The sequence below is a fragment of the Rattus rattus genome, chromosome 7 (genome assembly GCF_011064425.1).
Source record: "Rattus rattus isolate New Zealand chromosome 7, Rrattus_CSIRO_v1, whole genome shotgun sequence".
Taxonomy (NCBI): domain Eukaryota; kingdom Metazoa; phylum Chordata; class Mammalia; order Rodentia; family Muridae; genus Rattus; species Rattus rattus.
The window spans coordinates 19,727,332-19,743,582 of NC_046160.1; the positions used below are offsets into that span (position 1 = coordinate 19,727,332).

Genomic DNA, 16,251 nt, shown 5'->3' on the forward strand with positions numbered 1-16,251 from the left:
TGCCCTAGATGATGCATGAGTTACATGCCTGCAACCTGGACTCTGCCTAGGCAACTGGTACTAGAGCCAAGACTTCCTTAGACTGTCCCTGAGACTTGAGGAGCCCTACCAAGCCCACCCACACCCACCTCATCCCCTAGAGCCTCAGTAATGAAAGTAACTGGTCAGGTCCATCCTGCAGGGCTTTGCCTCTAGGTATTTGCAAAGGGAGGTGGTGGTGGTTAGAAACAGCTGGGTAACTCAGAGAAAGATCCCTGGGAAGAAGCAAGAGATGGGAAGCCTGGGGAGTCCAGCCTTGTGCCTGCTCCAGGGCCTCCTGATAGACTAGAAGAATCCAGATGGGCTATACCTGATAATCCAGCTCCAGGGCCTCTCATCTCATTCAGCACCTCTCTGCCACAGATATAGAAGTAAGCAACACAAGGGTACCCCTTGCCTGTCTCTTCGTCTCCCTCTCCTTCATACATCTTCTTCCCAACATTTCTCTTCTTTTAGTTTTCTCTTGTCAAAATATTCATGCATGCCTATTTATCTTGGAATTTTTTTTAAAAAAAGTGTGTGTGTGTGTGTGTGTGTGTGTGTGTGTGTATGTGCGTGTGTGTGTGTGTGTGTGTGTGTATGTGTGTGTGTGTGTGTGTGTGTGTTGGGTCATGCTTGTGAATACAGTTGCCCATAGAGGCCTAGGAGAGTATTGAACCCCTTGGAGATGAAGTTACAGACAGCTGTAGGCCACCTAATGTGACTGCTAAGAACCAATCAAATTCGAGTCCTTTGCAGGAGCTGTACCCACTTAACTGCTGAGCCATCTCTCTAGCCCCTGAGTGTCTTCATATTTTTCTTGACTTATGTTTCTTACTTTGATCCTCTCTTCTCTTGGCAACCAGTTGCTTCTCTCATCTGTCCAATTCTCCTTTTCTTTCTTCCTGATGTTTGATCCATTTGTGTTAGGGAGGAGAACTTTATATCCTTTGATATCTATCCCCTCTCTCTCTCTCTCTCTCTCTCTCTCTCTCTTTAATGGTGTTCTTTCTTGTTTTATCACACATGTATCTATGTGCATATTATATCCTGACATAACTGCCTCAAAGGAAGCATGGGTTTGAACTGTGGTCAAATTCAACATTTTACAAAACAGGGCACATAAGGAGAGGATGGGTAGTGGTTGGGGGGAGCCCACAGGCTAGGGAGCATCAGGGATTCTCAGGTTTTTTAACTATAAAAGTAGGCCAAGGATGTGTGGCATAGCACTCTGGGATGGCTGTGCGAGTACAGAGACCTCCAAGTGGGAGCTAGCAGGATCCTGGAACTTCAGATGTTTGCCCTTTTTGAGATTGGGCTTTGGCCAGTGAATATCCTTGCAAGCTGATGGTAGCCCATTCTGCTTAGAGAAATGAGGCACATTGTTTGCAAAAGAGCTTCTAGCTTGCAGATAGTGAAGCCACTTACAAGAGCCAGCCAGGTGACCTTAACTGCTTCCAGTACCCCCAAACCCCACTTGCCTGTGATCACCTGTCCTTTTAGATCCCAGCTCAGCAGGGGTTGCCATGTTCTCCTATCAAATGTCTGTGCTCTTAAGAACCTAGAAGAGCAAGCTAGTTAGATCCTCAAGTTCACTTTCACCCAGGTACTCCAGCTACCCGGGTGAGCCCTCACTGTTTCTGATTTCTCTTCTTTTGACACTGGGTATCTTCCTGAGAGCCCTTGACTACAGAATATTCACAATGATCCCTCTTCTGCCCTTCTCTCTTCTACTGTTATCTTTAGGGTCAAAATCAAGCTGAAGTCCGATGAAAAGATATGGCTTGATTGTGAATTCATTACACATAACCATTGCTTGGTCCATGTATGCACTGACCTCACTCTTTAGGTGCCAAGACCTCAGCATGCCCACTGTGGGAAAGTAGAGGAAGGCCTACCAACCAAGCAGACCAGAGGTTAGCTGGTCCTCACAAGTTCCAATATGTACTCAGAGGGCCAGGCAACAAATGGATACCCCATTTCTCCTGGCTTTTTACTGCTTCTTTGAGAGTCACCAAAGTTCAGCTTCTGGTCTGATTTTTCTTCTTCGTACCTTTCGTGGAAAGGTTGTTGATACTTCTAAAGTTCTGTCTCTTGGGGTGCCTTTGGAGACAGGGGACAGTTGCTGGTGCTCTGGTGTTCTGGAAACAGTAATGTGAGCATCTTTGTCCTGGTGGCTGCTGCCTGAATGCTGTTGCCAACTTTGCCTTTGTGTGTGGATTTTCAACTGGGAATGCCCGAGGGTGATTCCCAGACAAGCCCCCTCTTGAGCCTTCTTATCTCCCCCAGGAATACCAAGCGGACAGCTGAAGTGTGGATGGATGAATACAAGCAATACTACTATGCAGCCCGGCCTTTCGCCCTGGAGAGACCCTTTGGAAAGTAAGTGTGCATTGGTGGAGGAGGGTGGAGAAGTAAAAAGGGCCTCTGTTCACAGGTCCATCGCCTTAGCAGTCTCCAGAGCCTCTAAGCTCCTCCAGGCCTAGAGCAATGGCTGTTCTGATTTCAGATCCCTTTACACTCTTACCCTGTTCTGCATGTGTAGGGGTTTTGCCAGCCTCCCGGATGACCACTTTAATAGAGGGAGCTGACCCTAGCCTTTCATGGCAGATAGATATTACCAGCTCTTTGCAGAAAGTTAGCATGGAGGATGAGACCTTCCAGGTTGGAGTTCTTTCCTCTGCTTCTTAGTTTCCCCAAGCTTAAGCCCCAGCCCTCCCTGGGAGGAGGAGTGCTGCTAGGATGTCCTTTCCAGCAGTAGTCAAGCTTCATGGAAGAAGACTGTGGGAGGTGAGGAGAAATGTTTATTAAATGCTAGGTATCGTTTATGGGGTGTCTCTTTAATCTTGCCTAAGCTGTGAGAGATGCAGTTACCTAGCCCTGCTTGTCAGGTAAGGGGCCTAAGACTTAGGCAGAGGAAAGCACAGCTTACGCCTGTGAGGAAGATGAAGGTTCATAACTCACTGATTCCAAACCCATGCGACCCTGCATTTCCCAGCCCTGAGCTGGCTGAAGGAAGGAAACCTTGCAGTTTCCCTTAGCTATCATTTGTGTTTCTTGGTGTGTGTTGGGAGCGGGGGCACAACCATGACTTTTTTTCCCACTAGTTTCACTCATTCAGCACATAAGGCCACTGAGCTGATGGGCTTTTGAAGGCTAAACCTCTCCGGTTGAATCCATTCCTGCACTGGAGTATTATTAAATCAGCACCAGCCAAAGTGACTGGCACTTCCAACATCACAGTTCCTGCACACGCTCCAGTTTTCTCACCCCACCTCTCCTGAGGCATTGGATCTTGTCTACATCGGAACTTTGGGTCCAGGGGCCATGTCTTATCAGCCTCATCTTTCAACTACTGCCCTGTCCACCTTAGATTCCTTCTCTCTTACTTGAAGACAGATCTCAGAAAGTTTGGTCCTCTGATCTTTAGCTCTGTTGTCTACCTAGTAACACCTTCCTATACACACACACACACACACACACACACACACACACACACACACACACGAGCGCGTGCGCGCCCGCGCATACGCATGTGAATGCACAAGGCTTGTTTAAATCTTTGTACAGACTACTTGACAGTCTCATGACATTTCAGATACTCCCACCAATAATACTTCACTGCTATGTTGGCAGTGAGGTCACAAGGTACCTCCTAGTCCTGCACTCTTTCCTAACCAGCTCAAACCCACCATGTCTATTAAACCTTCTTCACTCCCTTCCCACCCCTTAGCCCACCACCTCCTTTCCCTTGCATGGATGGTACCTACTCTATGGATGAAATAGAAAATATTGATCTCTCAAGACAAGTCAACCCATTAGCCTGGCCACAACTCTACTATCCTTCTCCATCCCTTTTTGTCTTTGTGGACAGGTGCACTTCCTGTATCAGTAAACCAGGCCTCCTCCGGATGCACCATTCATGCCTGCCTTCATTCATAAATCAACATTTATCACATTCCCACAGTATGCATTCATCTCCTCCTGCCTGCTGGTGCAGGGCCTCTCAAACTTTAATGAGCACACAGATCTCCCAGGGAGCGTGTTAAAACATGGAATCCGATTCCTTTGGTCTGTGTTTCTAATAAGCTCCCACGTGACACAGTGCTGCTGGCGGAGGATCCTAATCTGAAGAACAAGTTTCTGAGGAGTGGTTCCCAAACTAACCTGACAGTGGAATTACCTGCAGATCCTCAAAGCCCCTACCACCTGAGCTCATCCTCCTGAGGACTGGTTTTGCTTGGCTTTCAAATAACTTGTGTCTACAGCATTGCAGATGGAGTGACACGCTTGTGTCCCGACACCTCCATTCTCCCCAACCTTGGTTCTCCTCTCCTGTATCTTGCCTTTCCATGTTCACACCTACTCCTTGACTTAAAAGGGAGAGGATAAAAGAAAATAAACTATAAAACCTTCCTTTAAGGTGGCATTGTTCACCACCTTGTATGCCTGCATGATCCAGCATCATGGAGGAGTGGTCTACTTTTGCTGCCTCCCGCAGGCCCTGCAGCTGTTCCCACAAACTCCAGACTCCTTCACTCTCTGTTCTCCTCTTGTGCTGCCCTTCAGCATTATCTTCTCCAACCCGCTTCCTTCTGCCATGCCTCTCTGGCCCCTAGGCTTCCAGTCTTTTCTGTTGTTCCTAAGTCCTACCTTTTCCATCTTAACTCCCTGCTGCTCCCACTCCTGACAGGCTTGTCTCTCTCTGAGGCTATGTCGTAAGTCTTCTTTTTACTAGGTATTCTCCCGGGTAAGGTTGCCACATCTATTTATAGCTCTGTTTCTAATGGGAATCTTTCCCCTGGGCTACAGTTTCTTACACTCAAGTATCAAATGGCCACTTCTACCTGGATGTCTCCCAGACACCTCCTGTGTAACAAGTCCTAAGCTAAACCCATCAAGTTTGTTTCTGAATCTGTCTCTCAACCCATATTCCCCATGTAACCCCCATGAACAGTCTTTCTCACACCATATGAGCCAAGTCACAAGTCTGGGTACCGCCCTACTTCCTCATCCTTGCTTGAAGTGATAATCATGTCCTGCTTCTGCTGCCTCACTCAAAAACTGAGAACCAGGCTCTCTCTCTGAATAGAGTGTCAAGTATGCTGAAAGCATGGCCTCTTTGTTCCCCAGGATCTGAGAGGCCTAGTAAGGAAGCATGCTTTGTGCTCTGGAAGAAGATAGAAGGCCAGATGTGTAGCTCAGTGGTAGACCAGTTGGCTAGTGTTCAGGAAGCCCTGAATTGAGGGCCTGTGCAAGAAGAAGGGAAATGCAGATTTGGAGGAAGAGGACAAGGAGGAAAGGGAATTGAGTGAAGTCATGGAGATAGAAAAGGGAGAAAGGGAGGCTGGACAGGAGGCAAGGCTATTTGTATTGGCTGCCTAGAGAAGACAAGGTTTGACTAGTACTTAGGTAGAGTGAAGATGAAAAGAAGTAGAGGATTGACCAAGTCCATTCCTACCCAGTCACTAAAAGATCTCCTTCCTGCTGCTGTCCCCACTTGCACTCCAACTGGCCCATTCTGGAAGCAATAGTAAGATTTTCTCAAAGCATCCCTTTGCTATAGCCTACAGAAAGCCCACCAACTCTATCCCAGTACCCATGAGATAAAGTCAGCATCTTCCAGCAGTGCCTCATGTGGATCTTTGTGGATTCCCTTTCTCCATTCTCCATTCCATTTCTCCATGCACTTCTAATTTAAGGCTACGTAGCCAGTGTTGCTCCTGCAGGACATTCTTTTACTTGTTCACAGCACTGATCTCTGCTTTCCAACCTTCCTCACCTATAACAGGACCCCTGCCTTACCCACCCTTTGGCTTCTCTGGATGACTACTCTTCCTTTCACATACCAGCACCAATAGCCATTGATCTCTTGAGCTCTATAGGCCCATCAAGCAACAGTGCACCTCCAAGGGGTCATGATGACCTTCAGGGCCACATGGGATATGGTACTTGAATCACTGCCTTGTACTACTGTTCAGAAGCTTTAGTACCCCTGCACTGAATATGATGCCTGTCAAATAGCAGTGTTCAGTGGGTATCTCATGATCAGATGTGTGATGAAACACCAGCAGGATGCTTCGAGGTAGGGAGGTGTGGTAGTCCAAACACAGAGAGACTGAGTAAGAGTAGACCAGAGTTCCAGCAGGGAGTTATTAACAACATGCTGTCGTTCTCGAAGCTTGACCTTTAATGAAAATGAAAACCACCCCCAATTCCATTTTCAAATAAAAACACAAGCCCTCACTGTTGTTACTATACCACCAAGAGATAAAGCTAAGGTGTTTTCATAGGTCTTCCTGGAACTAGAAAAATCTCTGCTCGGTTCCTTTACTGAGCATCCCCTAGAGATGTGTGGGTATGAAGCATGTCACTGGTGGGGGAAGCCACTGTTGTAGATTCCTGCCTCTGACAACTGTGTTTTGTCTCTGTGTCCTACCCTCCAACCTCATCATCCCAGCATTGAGAACAGGCTGAACCTGAGGAAGAATCTGCACTGTCAGACCTTCAAGTGGTACCTGGAAAATGTCTACCCAGAACTCAGGTACATCTACCTGCTGGAACCAAAGCTAGCAACAAGAGGCCTGGTCTTAGCTGGCCTGGTCTGGAAGAGACATGACCTATGGCCAACTGGAGGAGACTTTTTAAGTCTGTGGAGGCCTGAGCAAACCAATCAGTCCTGCTTATCTTTAAAACCAGAAGGAGAATTATGTTGTACCTAGTAGAATGGGAGACTGGGGTCAACTGTTAGAAGTGGTACCCTGGGTTGTGCTAAGAACATAGGGTTGGTGACATAGACTCCATCCTAGAGATCCATCTGCCATGGGGCTACTGAGAGTCCCTTGTTACGTTATACTAGCAGCATCCTTCCATCCTCTGACCAGTGCCAACTTTTGTGACAGCTCCAGGGAAGATTGCTCTCTGCCCTCTCAAAACTCACCCCTAACCAATCCAGCAGTTAGCAGCACTAATGTCAAAAGCAGTGTGTTCTCATCTGTCTGTATGGCTTTCTCACAGGGTCCCCCCAGACTCCTCCATCCAGAAGGGCAATATTCGACAGCGGCAGAAGTGCCTTGAGTCTCAAAAGCAGAAAAACCAAGAGACTCCACACCTCAGGCTAAGCCCCTGTGCCAAGGTCAAAGGAGACAGAGCAAAGTCTCAGGTAAAGTAACTGCCTGGGGTCATAGCACTGCCTGCCACAGAGAGCAGAGATGTCGAGATTAGCCATGGTCCCTGCTCCAGCATGACACTGGGAACCCAGAATGGTGCTGAAGGACCCATCTTACCTGGCTTTTTCCCACTTACTTACCAAATACCTGGAATTCCTCTGAAAAATGGCTTCCAGGTGGCATCTGCCCATAGGAAATGGTCCACTCATTAACAGGAGCTCAAAGACTAGCAGCTGTCTCCTACAGTAAACATGGGCCAGGTCAGGCAAGGAAGGTCACACAAACCAACTCTGCAAATATGACATGCAAAGATGAAAAGAAGCCTGCTCCTAGACATCGAGACAAGACACCCAAAACCGTGTCTTGCAGCTGACTTCCAGTCATTCGGAGCAGACTTGGTAAAACCACTTCCATCCACTGCTCTTTTTCTGGGCACCTCTACATCTGTGGATTATTTGGAGGTGCTCTCCAAGGAAGCTTCCTTGTGCTTTGCTTGGTTTGTCAACAGGAGTATATCCTGTCCAAGCCCTGTGTTTTGCCGATATTCTCCTTTCTGAGGCTGGCCTGCTGTTTTCAAGGTCACTGACAAAATCACCACCTGTCTTAACTTCCATAGCATTTGGCTGAGCACAGCCACCATGTGATGACTCCTCTCTCAGCCTTGTGATCCCACAGGATCTCTGCTTCCTTGTCTTCCTGTCTGAGTTCTTGCCTAGTGCCTCTCCCCCACCCTTCTTTTCTCTATAAACTCTTTTTTTGGAGATATTACTCACATTCCCAGCCTTGACCATCTCCTGTTTATTGATTCACAAATTCTGTGTCTTCATGCATCATTTATCTACTCAGCAGACTCTTTGTTAACTGTGAAGGTGCACAGATGCAAGGCTGGGCTCCAGGAGGGAATGCACAAGCAGCCTCTGTGATCTAATCTCTCTCCCTGAGTGTTTCTCACTGATACTGCAGAAACACAGGGATGTGTACAAGTCTTGTGTGAGCATTGGAAAGTTGTCCCAGAGGACTTAAAAATGGGCTGTGTTTTGAGACGGAAGTAGAAACAGACAGGATCAGGAAGGGGAGAGAAGGTGACCCAGGAAATACAGCATATATAGAGACCAACAAGTATAAGAATAGGCTGTAGGGAAACTGAGGTCACAAGGTAGAACAAGAGAGCACCATAAATGTCGAGCTCGGGTAGAAGCAGGAGCTGAATTCTGATCTCTATCCTCCTGAAGAAGTTGAGTTTTGTCCTCACTGGTAAAACATCTGTAAGGTCCCAGTAGATGGCTCTAGGAACAAAAGGTCCACAGGTAAGAACTCCCCCTGAACTGTTACTCAAACACTGAGTGAGGCAAACTCTCTGGGGTTTAACTCCACAAATGGGAGCACTCAGGCTGCCTTGCATTGCACAAGTTCTCTGCATAGGTCACTGTTTGCCCTGGTGCCACGGTTCTAATTTCACTAGTGTCTCAGTTCGTCTTTCTCCTGTAGCCCGTCATGTCTGCAGTCAACAATGCTCTCCCTAGAAAAACTCTTGTTATGTCTTACACTTACTTATTCTTGGTAGATCTACATTCCCCAAACCCAGATCTGTTGACTTTTGGAGCCGGATCCTTCTTTTAAAATGTCCCTGGTGAGAATGCTTGCATTAGATTAGATCCACAGCCCCTAAGTGTTCCTCCTGCCCTGTCTCCATCCAATGAGCTTCATCCTCACTTTGGGTATGGTCTCCAGACCATCAACCTAGCCTCAGCACGGCAGCCTTCAATGCCTCTCCATTGTTCACCACAAATATCCACACTCTCAAACCTAGCTCTGGCTTGAAAAGACTTTGCTGGAAGCACTCCGTGCTCCAAACAGGACAGAGGAGGTGGGGTGGGAGTTAGATTAGACTAGAAAAGAAAGGAAATGGAGGTGTCAGCTTTACTTTAGATGTGGCTGCACAGCTGGCAGTGACACGGTTTGCTCAAGTGGTACTTTGTAAAGCATTGTGAGTAGGTGACACATCTTTCTGTGAGTCTGTGTGTGGGTGTTGCTCATGGGAATTCCAACAGTCAGAATGTTGTCTGGGCCCTTCCTTGGGACAGGATTCGTTTGGTCTATTCCCAGCAGAGCGGAGCTTTTCTAGAACATGCCAACTTTGGTTGCATAAGAAGGTGGGAGCAAGAGCCACTAACTGTCTGGGTCTCAGAGAGGGTCCTTTAATATCTGGTCCTAGGAGAAGTAGCAGGATGGAGGAGAATGGCCCATCCTATTTCAGCTGACCTTCCTACAGTAGGAGGAAGGCAAGCAATGACAGACACTTGGGGTCATAGGGGAAAGGCCAGTAGGTACACAGGGCTCTCTCCTTGGGGCAGTGGTGGCTACAGCTTGACTTTGCTTTGAGATAATAGCTGATCTTTGTGACTCTCAGACGCTAGATCATCTAGAGGTTCAGTTAACCTCAGCAAACTGGACAGTAGCATCTTGGGTGCCATGTTACCTGCTGAGGAGACAAGGTAGACTCATTCAGAGTTAGACACATCCCATTCTCCAAGGGTACATAGCCTAGCAACAGGACAGGGCTAAATTTTTAGGTACTCAGGAGGAAATCTACATTTCAGTTAATATGACTATGTTAGCTGAAATGAACACAAGTGAGTAGGCATGTTATATGTCCTGATAGGACTGACTCATGATCTCTTCTCTTCTTACTGGGGTCTTTTCCTCATTCCTCACAATTCTCCATTGTTATTGTCCTTCATCTCAACCCTTTCTGTACACATTAGACACTGGTGGGGTCCTTTCCCTTAGCACAGCCCTATCCCTTCCTATCTATGTCTTTGCTACCTGCCCCGACTCTTGTTCTGTCCTGAAGGTGTATGTCTGCCTTTGGACCCATTCAGCCTTTCTTCCTGCACCCACCTCTTTGGTCACTGAGATCATAGCAAGGAAGTGATATAGGAACCAGATAAGATAGTTATTGTTCCTTCCCCTACCTACTCCACAGTTGATGCCACCAAAGCTCCCAAAGATTATCTAGTGGCATATACTCGTGGTGACCCCACACCAACTCTATTCACAGTTCTCCAGAGCTTGTTCCAGCCACATCATTGACCCAGAACTTTGTTAACTGTTTGGTCCTAGGAGAAGACACCTGTCTGTGACATTGCCTCTTAAAGGGTATAAATATTAAAACATTGACCAGCTCCATCTTGGCAGAAGAAAGCTGGCAAGGGGGCCTCTTCATTACAGTCACTTTCCAGTGACAAATCCAAAAACAAAATTCATGCCTCTGTAAGAGGGTCTGGAGTCAGTAGAAAACAGTGTCCTCCCTAACATTTATGGGAGGTTGGGCAAGATGAGAGTTGGGGTCTCTGCTCTACAAATGTCACACAATACTCCAGGGACACATGGCTATATTTGGGCCAGGCTTCAGTTTTTCCCCATTTCTGGCTCTGACCTACATGGCGAACTCTAATCTTTCATATTCACTTCCCTCTGAAAGCCTACATATGTCTACCAGAGACCCAGCCTACCCTTAGAGGACAAAGCCAGGCATCTCATCAACGTAGATCCTGAGATCAGATTGGAGCCATTGAATGGGTGTTTTAGAGCCCTGGGTCACAGAGAGTGGTAGAAGGAGGTCAAGGTTCTGTATTTAGGTGGCATTCAGTCACCAGATAGATAAAACCCAGGCAATGGGATGCCCCCCCAACCCCCAACCCCCACCCCTGCCTACAACAACACTCCTTTGGTTTTGTTGGTTTTGTTTTGTTGGCAGGGCTGGAGAAAAACCCCAGAGCTTTATGGATGCTAAGTGACCACTCTCCATCCATGCTGCATGCTCAGCATGGAGGCCCTCTAATCCTGTAGCTAATAATTGTTCTTCTTCCACACTAGCCCATCCACCTCCCACACCCTGCCTCGTCTTCCTTCTTGCTGCCTTGTCGTACTTTGGAGCAAAATGCTGGATTCGAATGTTTCAGAGGCGCTGGCAAACTGATGCCGTGGGGTAATGCAAGAGGCATACATCATGCATTTGAAAACCATTGAAGCCCAAGAAGTCTCTAGGCTAATACATTTCCTCTTAACTTCACTGAATTCCCTGGAAAAATCTCTGTGAAAGGTAGAAAGAAGACAGATGCTCCACTATCCTTTCTATTCCGAATTAAAGCGAGGGAAACGTAAGACAGTTTGAAGTGCATTCCATCCCTGCCCAGTCAGTGCCGAGGCTCTCAATTTTGTGGAGCAGGAGGCAGCAGCTGGGAGCCCCATGGGTGGATGTGATTGAAAATGCTCCTCAGATCAGCAGGCACAGGGACACCTCCAGGGTAGAGAGCTCAAGTCTGCAGTGGAACAGGCTGCCAGGCAGTCACCTCCTACCCCTTCTTCCTCAGTGTTCCTCATCACAGCCTAGGAATGGCCCCTCAAAAGCATCGTGCCAACCTGTGTCTGGGATAATTTCCAAAGGAAAATCTAAAGGGACATTTCTCTTTATTTTCTTGCCTTGCTCTGAGTCACTGGTGTCACCATCAGAGACAGTAAGAAAGCCTTTGATAAATGGAAGGCGCTATTCTGAATGTGTGTGGATTAACCATGTATGGTGGCCCTCTTATTAGAGCAGTGGTTCTCAACCTGAGGGTCACAATCCCTTTGGGGGGGTCAAAAGACCCTTTCACAGGGGTCGCCTAAGACCATCCTGCAAATCAGACGTTTACATTACAATTCATGACAGTAGAAAATTACAGTTATGAAGTAGCAACGAAAATAATTTTATGGTTAGGGGTCATGAGGGGGTCACAGCAATAGGACGATTGAGGACCAGTGTACTAGAGTGATTCTCTTCATATCATATTTGAGGTTGCAGAATTCACCAAGAATTTGCAAAGCTATTAAGCCAGTGGGCAGGGATCCCAGCTATTGTAGTTACCCCAGAGCCCAACCGTGTGATACAACAAAACAAGGAGGATGTGGCGTGTCAACCCTACATATGAGACAGTTTAGAAATGTAAGAGAAGACAGGGTGGAAATAAAAGGGATGACCTCAAACGCTAATCTAGTGAGGGTTCCAAAGAAAATGTAAATCTGGGAATATGCTAGGTCACCCTGTTGCCTCTGGGCTGGGAATGTCTCCTGGGTAGAGCTGAGGTCTGTGCCTATGAACCAAGAGGGACAGAGAGCCCAGCACGGCCCACCAGCCATTTGAGTTTTTGTAACACCCAATGCTGACCCCTATGGCTGATCCTCTAGAGACCTTTGTACTCAATTAGAGGTTTTGTTGGACCTGGCTCATTTGTTCCAGGCATTTGTCATCAGGGGCATATTCATAGGCTAATGGGTTTTCCTGTGGGTCCTACAAGGTTAGAGGACACCTGGTGTCACCAGTGTCCTCTGCTTAGGTCCCATCTCATCAGAAGGGAGCTCATGAGCAGAGTGAGCCCAGCAGCTGCTCCTGACATTGTTCAGAGTAACCATCAAGTCTTTGAGCCTTGCTTCCATGAAAGCATACCTAAGCATGAAGTAGCTCAAACCGGTCAGGCGCTGAAAAGGCTCTAACATCAATGAAACTAGCCATGCCACTTTACTGTAACCTCATTTGTTGAATATCTGCATCACAGAAGACATTTAGAAACACAGAACTCACCATTACCAGTGAGTACCATTAGCTCCTGCTTACTAAAAAGTCACCTCAGTTTCCTTCAAGTGTTTACTTGTCCCGCCCTCACTCAGCATCCCTTCACATGAGACTATGCCACTCTTGAAGTAAGTACACCAAGCCAGGGCCAGTCAGCTCTGAACTGAGTACTTGTTTACTCTTTACAACAGCCCGTCAGGGAAAAGCCAATCACACCAGCCTCCAGAACAGTCCCTGGGTTATCTTCCCTTAAGTTATCTTCCCAGTGGGTAGAGAGGGACATCCATCTTTTGAGAGTGCTGCCTGTCCCCTGGATACTTGCTGCTCCACTCTACCTGCCCCTGTGGGCTGGAGGTGAGGTGACAAGGAATCAAGACTCTGGGAGCAGGTAAGAAACACTGCAGCAAGCTCATCTGAACGAGCTCCATTAATACCCTCCACCCGCATCTCATTGATCCCAAGAAAGCATCTCTTCTAAACAGCAGTTCCCAATTGGCTGGCATTGTCTGCATCAGCAATCCTTGGTCTCTCGGGCAATCTTCAATTAAGTCCTCTGGCAGGGGATGCCTTTGCAGCTGCACAGCCATGGCTGCTGTCTGTATGAAAGGCTCTAAATGGAGCCATTAATAGAGGGTCTTACCAACCTTAATGGAAGACAGATCTGACTGAGGACCCCTACTGCCACCTTTTCATTCAGTCCTTTATTTCCTGGAGCTGGGAACTATACTCAGGGCTTGCTTGCTAGGCAGTCACTCTACCACTTAGCTGAACCTCCAGCCCTTCCCTCAATGATTGTCTTCTTGGGGGTCATTTCTGACTCAAGAGTCACTTAGTAAATCTGTTCATCACCAGTTCTTCTGAGAAATGTGAGGGACAGGAATGGGATATGGGTGACCTGGCTTTAGGCGCCCCCACCTTCCTGATCCTTGTTTCCCATTTCTCTTCTTTCTTCTTACCTATGTGGCCAGAGATTAGCCCTCTTCTCTGGGAGATTAAGTATCAGGAAAGCTCCAGAAAGTGTACTTGTATATTGTGTGTGTGTATGTGTGTGTGTGTGTGTGTGTGTGTGAGAGAGAGAGAGAGAGAGAGAGAGAGAGAGAGAGAGAGAGAGAGAGAGCGCAGCAAGTATCACTTAACCACAGAGCCATCTCTCTAGCCTCCTGGTATAAGGGCTTTTATGGTGGCTGCCTGTTCACATGTCCCTCTTGCAGAGCCTTAGAGTGGCTTTCTCAGACTCTGGCCCAGGTGTAGCTTTGTGTAACCTTCTCCAGAGGCATTTCTGAATGTGGAGTCTCATATGTCAAGAGACCCTGTTCCTGCCACTTGCCTAGAAGTGTCTTAGGGTGCTAAAAACAGAAGACTGACAAGATGTGTTTTTAGAAACTGTGATGTGTTGTAAGTTTCTGTGTTTAATCCCTTAATGCTTTTAGCACAAACAATATAACACCACATATTGAGGTGATCATCTGATAATGACAGGATTTATTTTTGAAATGTTAATTTGTGCCTCCCTGTGGGCTACAGAGCAGTAACTCATTTTGCTCTCATCACTGACTTAAGCCTTATTTTCAAGGGAGTGTAAAAGTCTAATAGATTTCAGGCCAGTGGTCCTGTGAGCCTACAAATAGCTCCCTGCAGGTCTGCCCTTGGGCCCAGACCTTGCGTCTTTCTCTTTCCCTCAAGGAGAAATATTCTTGGCTCCAAATATAGATTACCATTCTAGATCACCTGACCAACGCCCCAGACCAGTCTCAAGACCCTTGTGGACTTCATTCATGCCTGACTTTGGTCTCTCAAATAGATTGTACCACTACTGCAAACATCTAGAGTCAAAGGGGGACCATCTAAGGAATGCCTGTACTCAAAGGTACAGGCTAGATAGAAGTGGGAAGGAAAGGAAGCAGACAGCTTAGAAACCAACACTACATGCATCCTGAGGTCTACTGTGCCATTCATGAGGCATGGTACTGTATTTATACCCTTGCCTTAACTTCCATAGTGTGTGATGGCCACCAGGAGGATGCCAGGACCTGAAGAAGACAAACCAGAGAGGACAGCGTCATCTCTAATATGTTATGGGGGTTGAACTGAGAGTATGAATGCAGGGACACTGGGCCCCATATCTGGAAGTTGTCTGTTCTCCATCTGCACAGGTCAAGGAGCTTAGGAATGTCCTGGTCCAAAATGGAAGGCCACTTAGTGCACAGGGACTCAATGGAGAAAAGCTACAGCCCTTGGCGGAGGAGTCCCCTCTGAAACCCCCCTCAGAGACTCTAATCATGAATCATCTTCACTGCATGATGAAGGAAAAGGGCAGTTATCACCTCTTCCACAAACTGAGAGAAAAGCTCTTTGTCATCTTGGCAGCAATTACACCCTTGCTTGCTGTCTCCCAACTTAAGAACTAGAGAGTGCTAGGGCTTGTTAACCTGACAATCTAGAATGTAGGTGTCTTAAAATGACCTCGCAGAATGCCCATTTCCTATGGTCAGAATTCGGATTGTTAATTCAGTTTCTCTATTCCCCACCCCGCAGTAGTTGAGGGGCCACATCCTTGGCTATGTTCTCTTAAATAATGTTATTTTTCATAACTTTCTTCTTTCCCTTCTAACTCATCTTCCAACTCCTCCCTTGGGTGCTTCCTTTCTCTTTACTCTTCTGTCTACCTCTTGCCATAGCTTTCATGCTCTCCAAGCACTGATTTGGAATCCTTTCAAAGAAAAGGAGGCATTCTAAAGACAGCTGGGTCTGGGGGTAGCCTGTCAGGTAGCTGTTTAAAGTGTTAAATGTCAGGAACTGACTCCTATAGGCAGCCATTTTCCTCAAGGAGAAGTTGGAGACCATGTAGCTCAGCTAGGGTATTACTCCCACTGCGGCCCAGAGTCAGAATTAGTCTGCAACTTCCAGCAAGCCCCTGCATGCCCATGGGCCAGGACCCAACATGAATGTGGGGACCAAGACTTCATAACATTGCACATACACTCTTAGCCTTTGTTCTTTGAGTAGTATTCTACAAGGTGACCTTATCGATGATTGTTACTTTCAGGAACCCATGGAACCTCTTACCCAGCTGTGAGAGTCATCATACATAGGCATGGTGGTACCACAAAGACAGAGTTTTCCCCACTTCTAAGTAAATCTTCCTTCTCTCCTCAGGTGTGGGCCTTCACATACACCCAACAGATCATCCAGGAAGAGCTGTGCCTGTCTGTGGTCACCCTGTTTCCTGGTGCCCCAGTAGTTCTTGTTCTATGCAAGAATGGGGATGAAAGGCAGGTGAGTGCTGGGCAGGCCCAGGGGGAGGAGTAGGATTGTAAGTGGCCAACCTCCATAGTGTTACGGGGGGTGGGGAGGGGCATAAGTCTTCTCTAAGCAGGAGAAGATAGGAGGTATTGAAAGATGAAGAGTTAATAAGCAAGAAACCCTTCCAGTCAGCATCAGAGATAGGAG

General features: G+C 47.2%; 1 protein-coding gene across 1 annotated transcript in view; it reads left to right on the forward strand.

The window, feature by feature from the left end:
* Galnt14 (polypeptide N-acetylgalactosaminyltransferase 14) overlaps nt 1-16,251 on the forward strand; it is a 218,177-nt gene that overhangs the window by 200,145 nt on the left and 1,781 nt on the right. The window contains exons 11-14 of the mRNA XM_032908938.1: nt 2,308-2,400; nt 6,479-6,562; nt 7,036-7,180; nt 15,958-16,077. Coding sequence (XP_032764829.1) covers nt 2,308-2,400; nt 6,479-6,562; nt 7,036-7,180; nt 15,958-16,077 — 442 coding nt within the window. The remainder of the gene's footprint in view (nt 1-2,307; nt 2,401-6,478; nt 6,563-7,035; nt 7,181-15,957; nt 16,078-16,251) is intronic.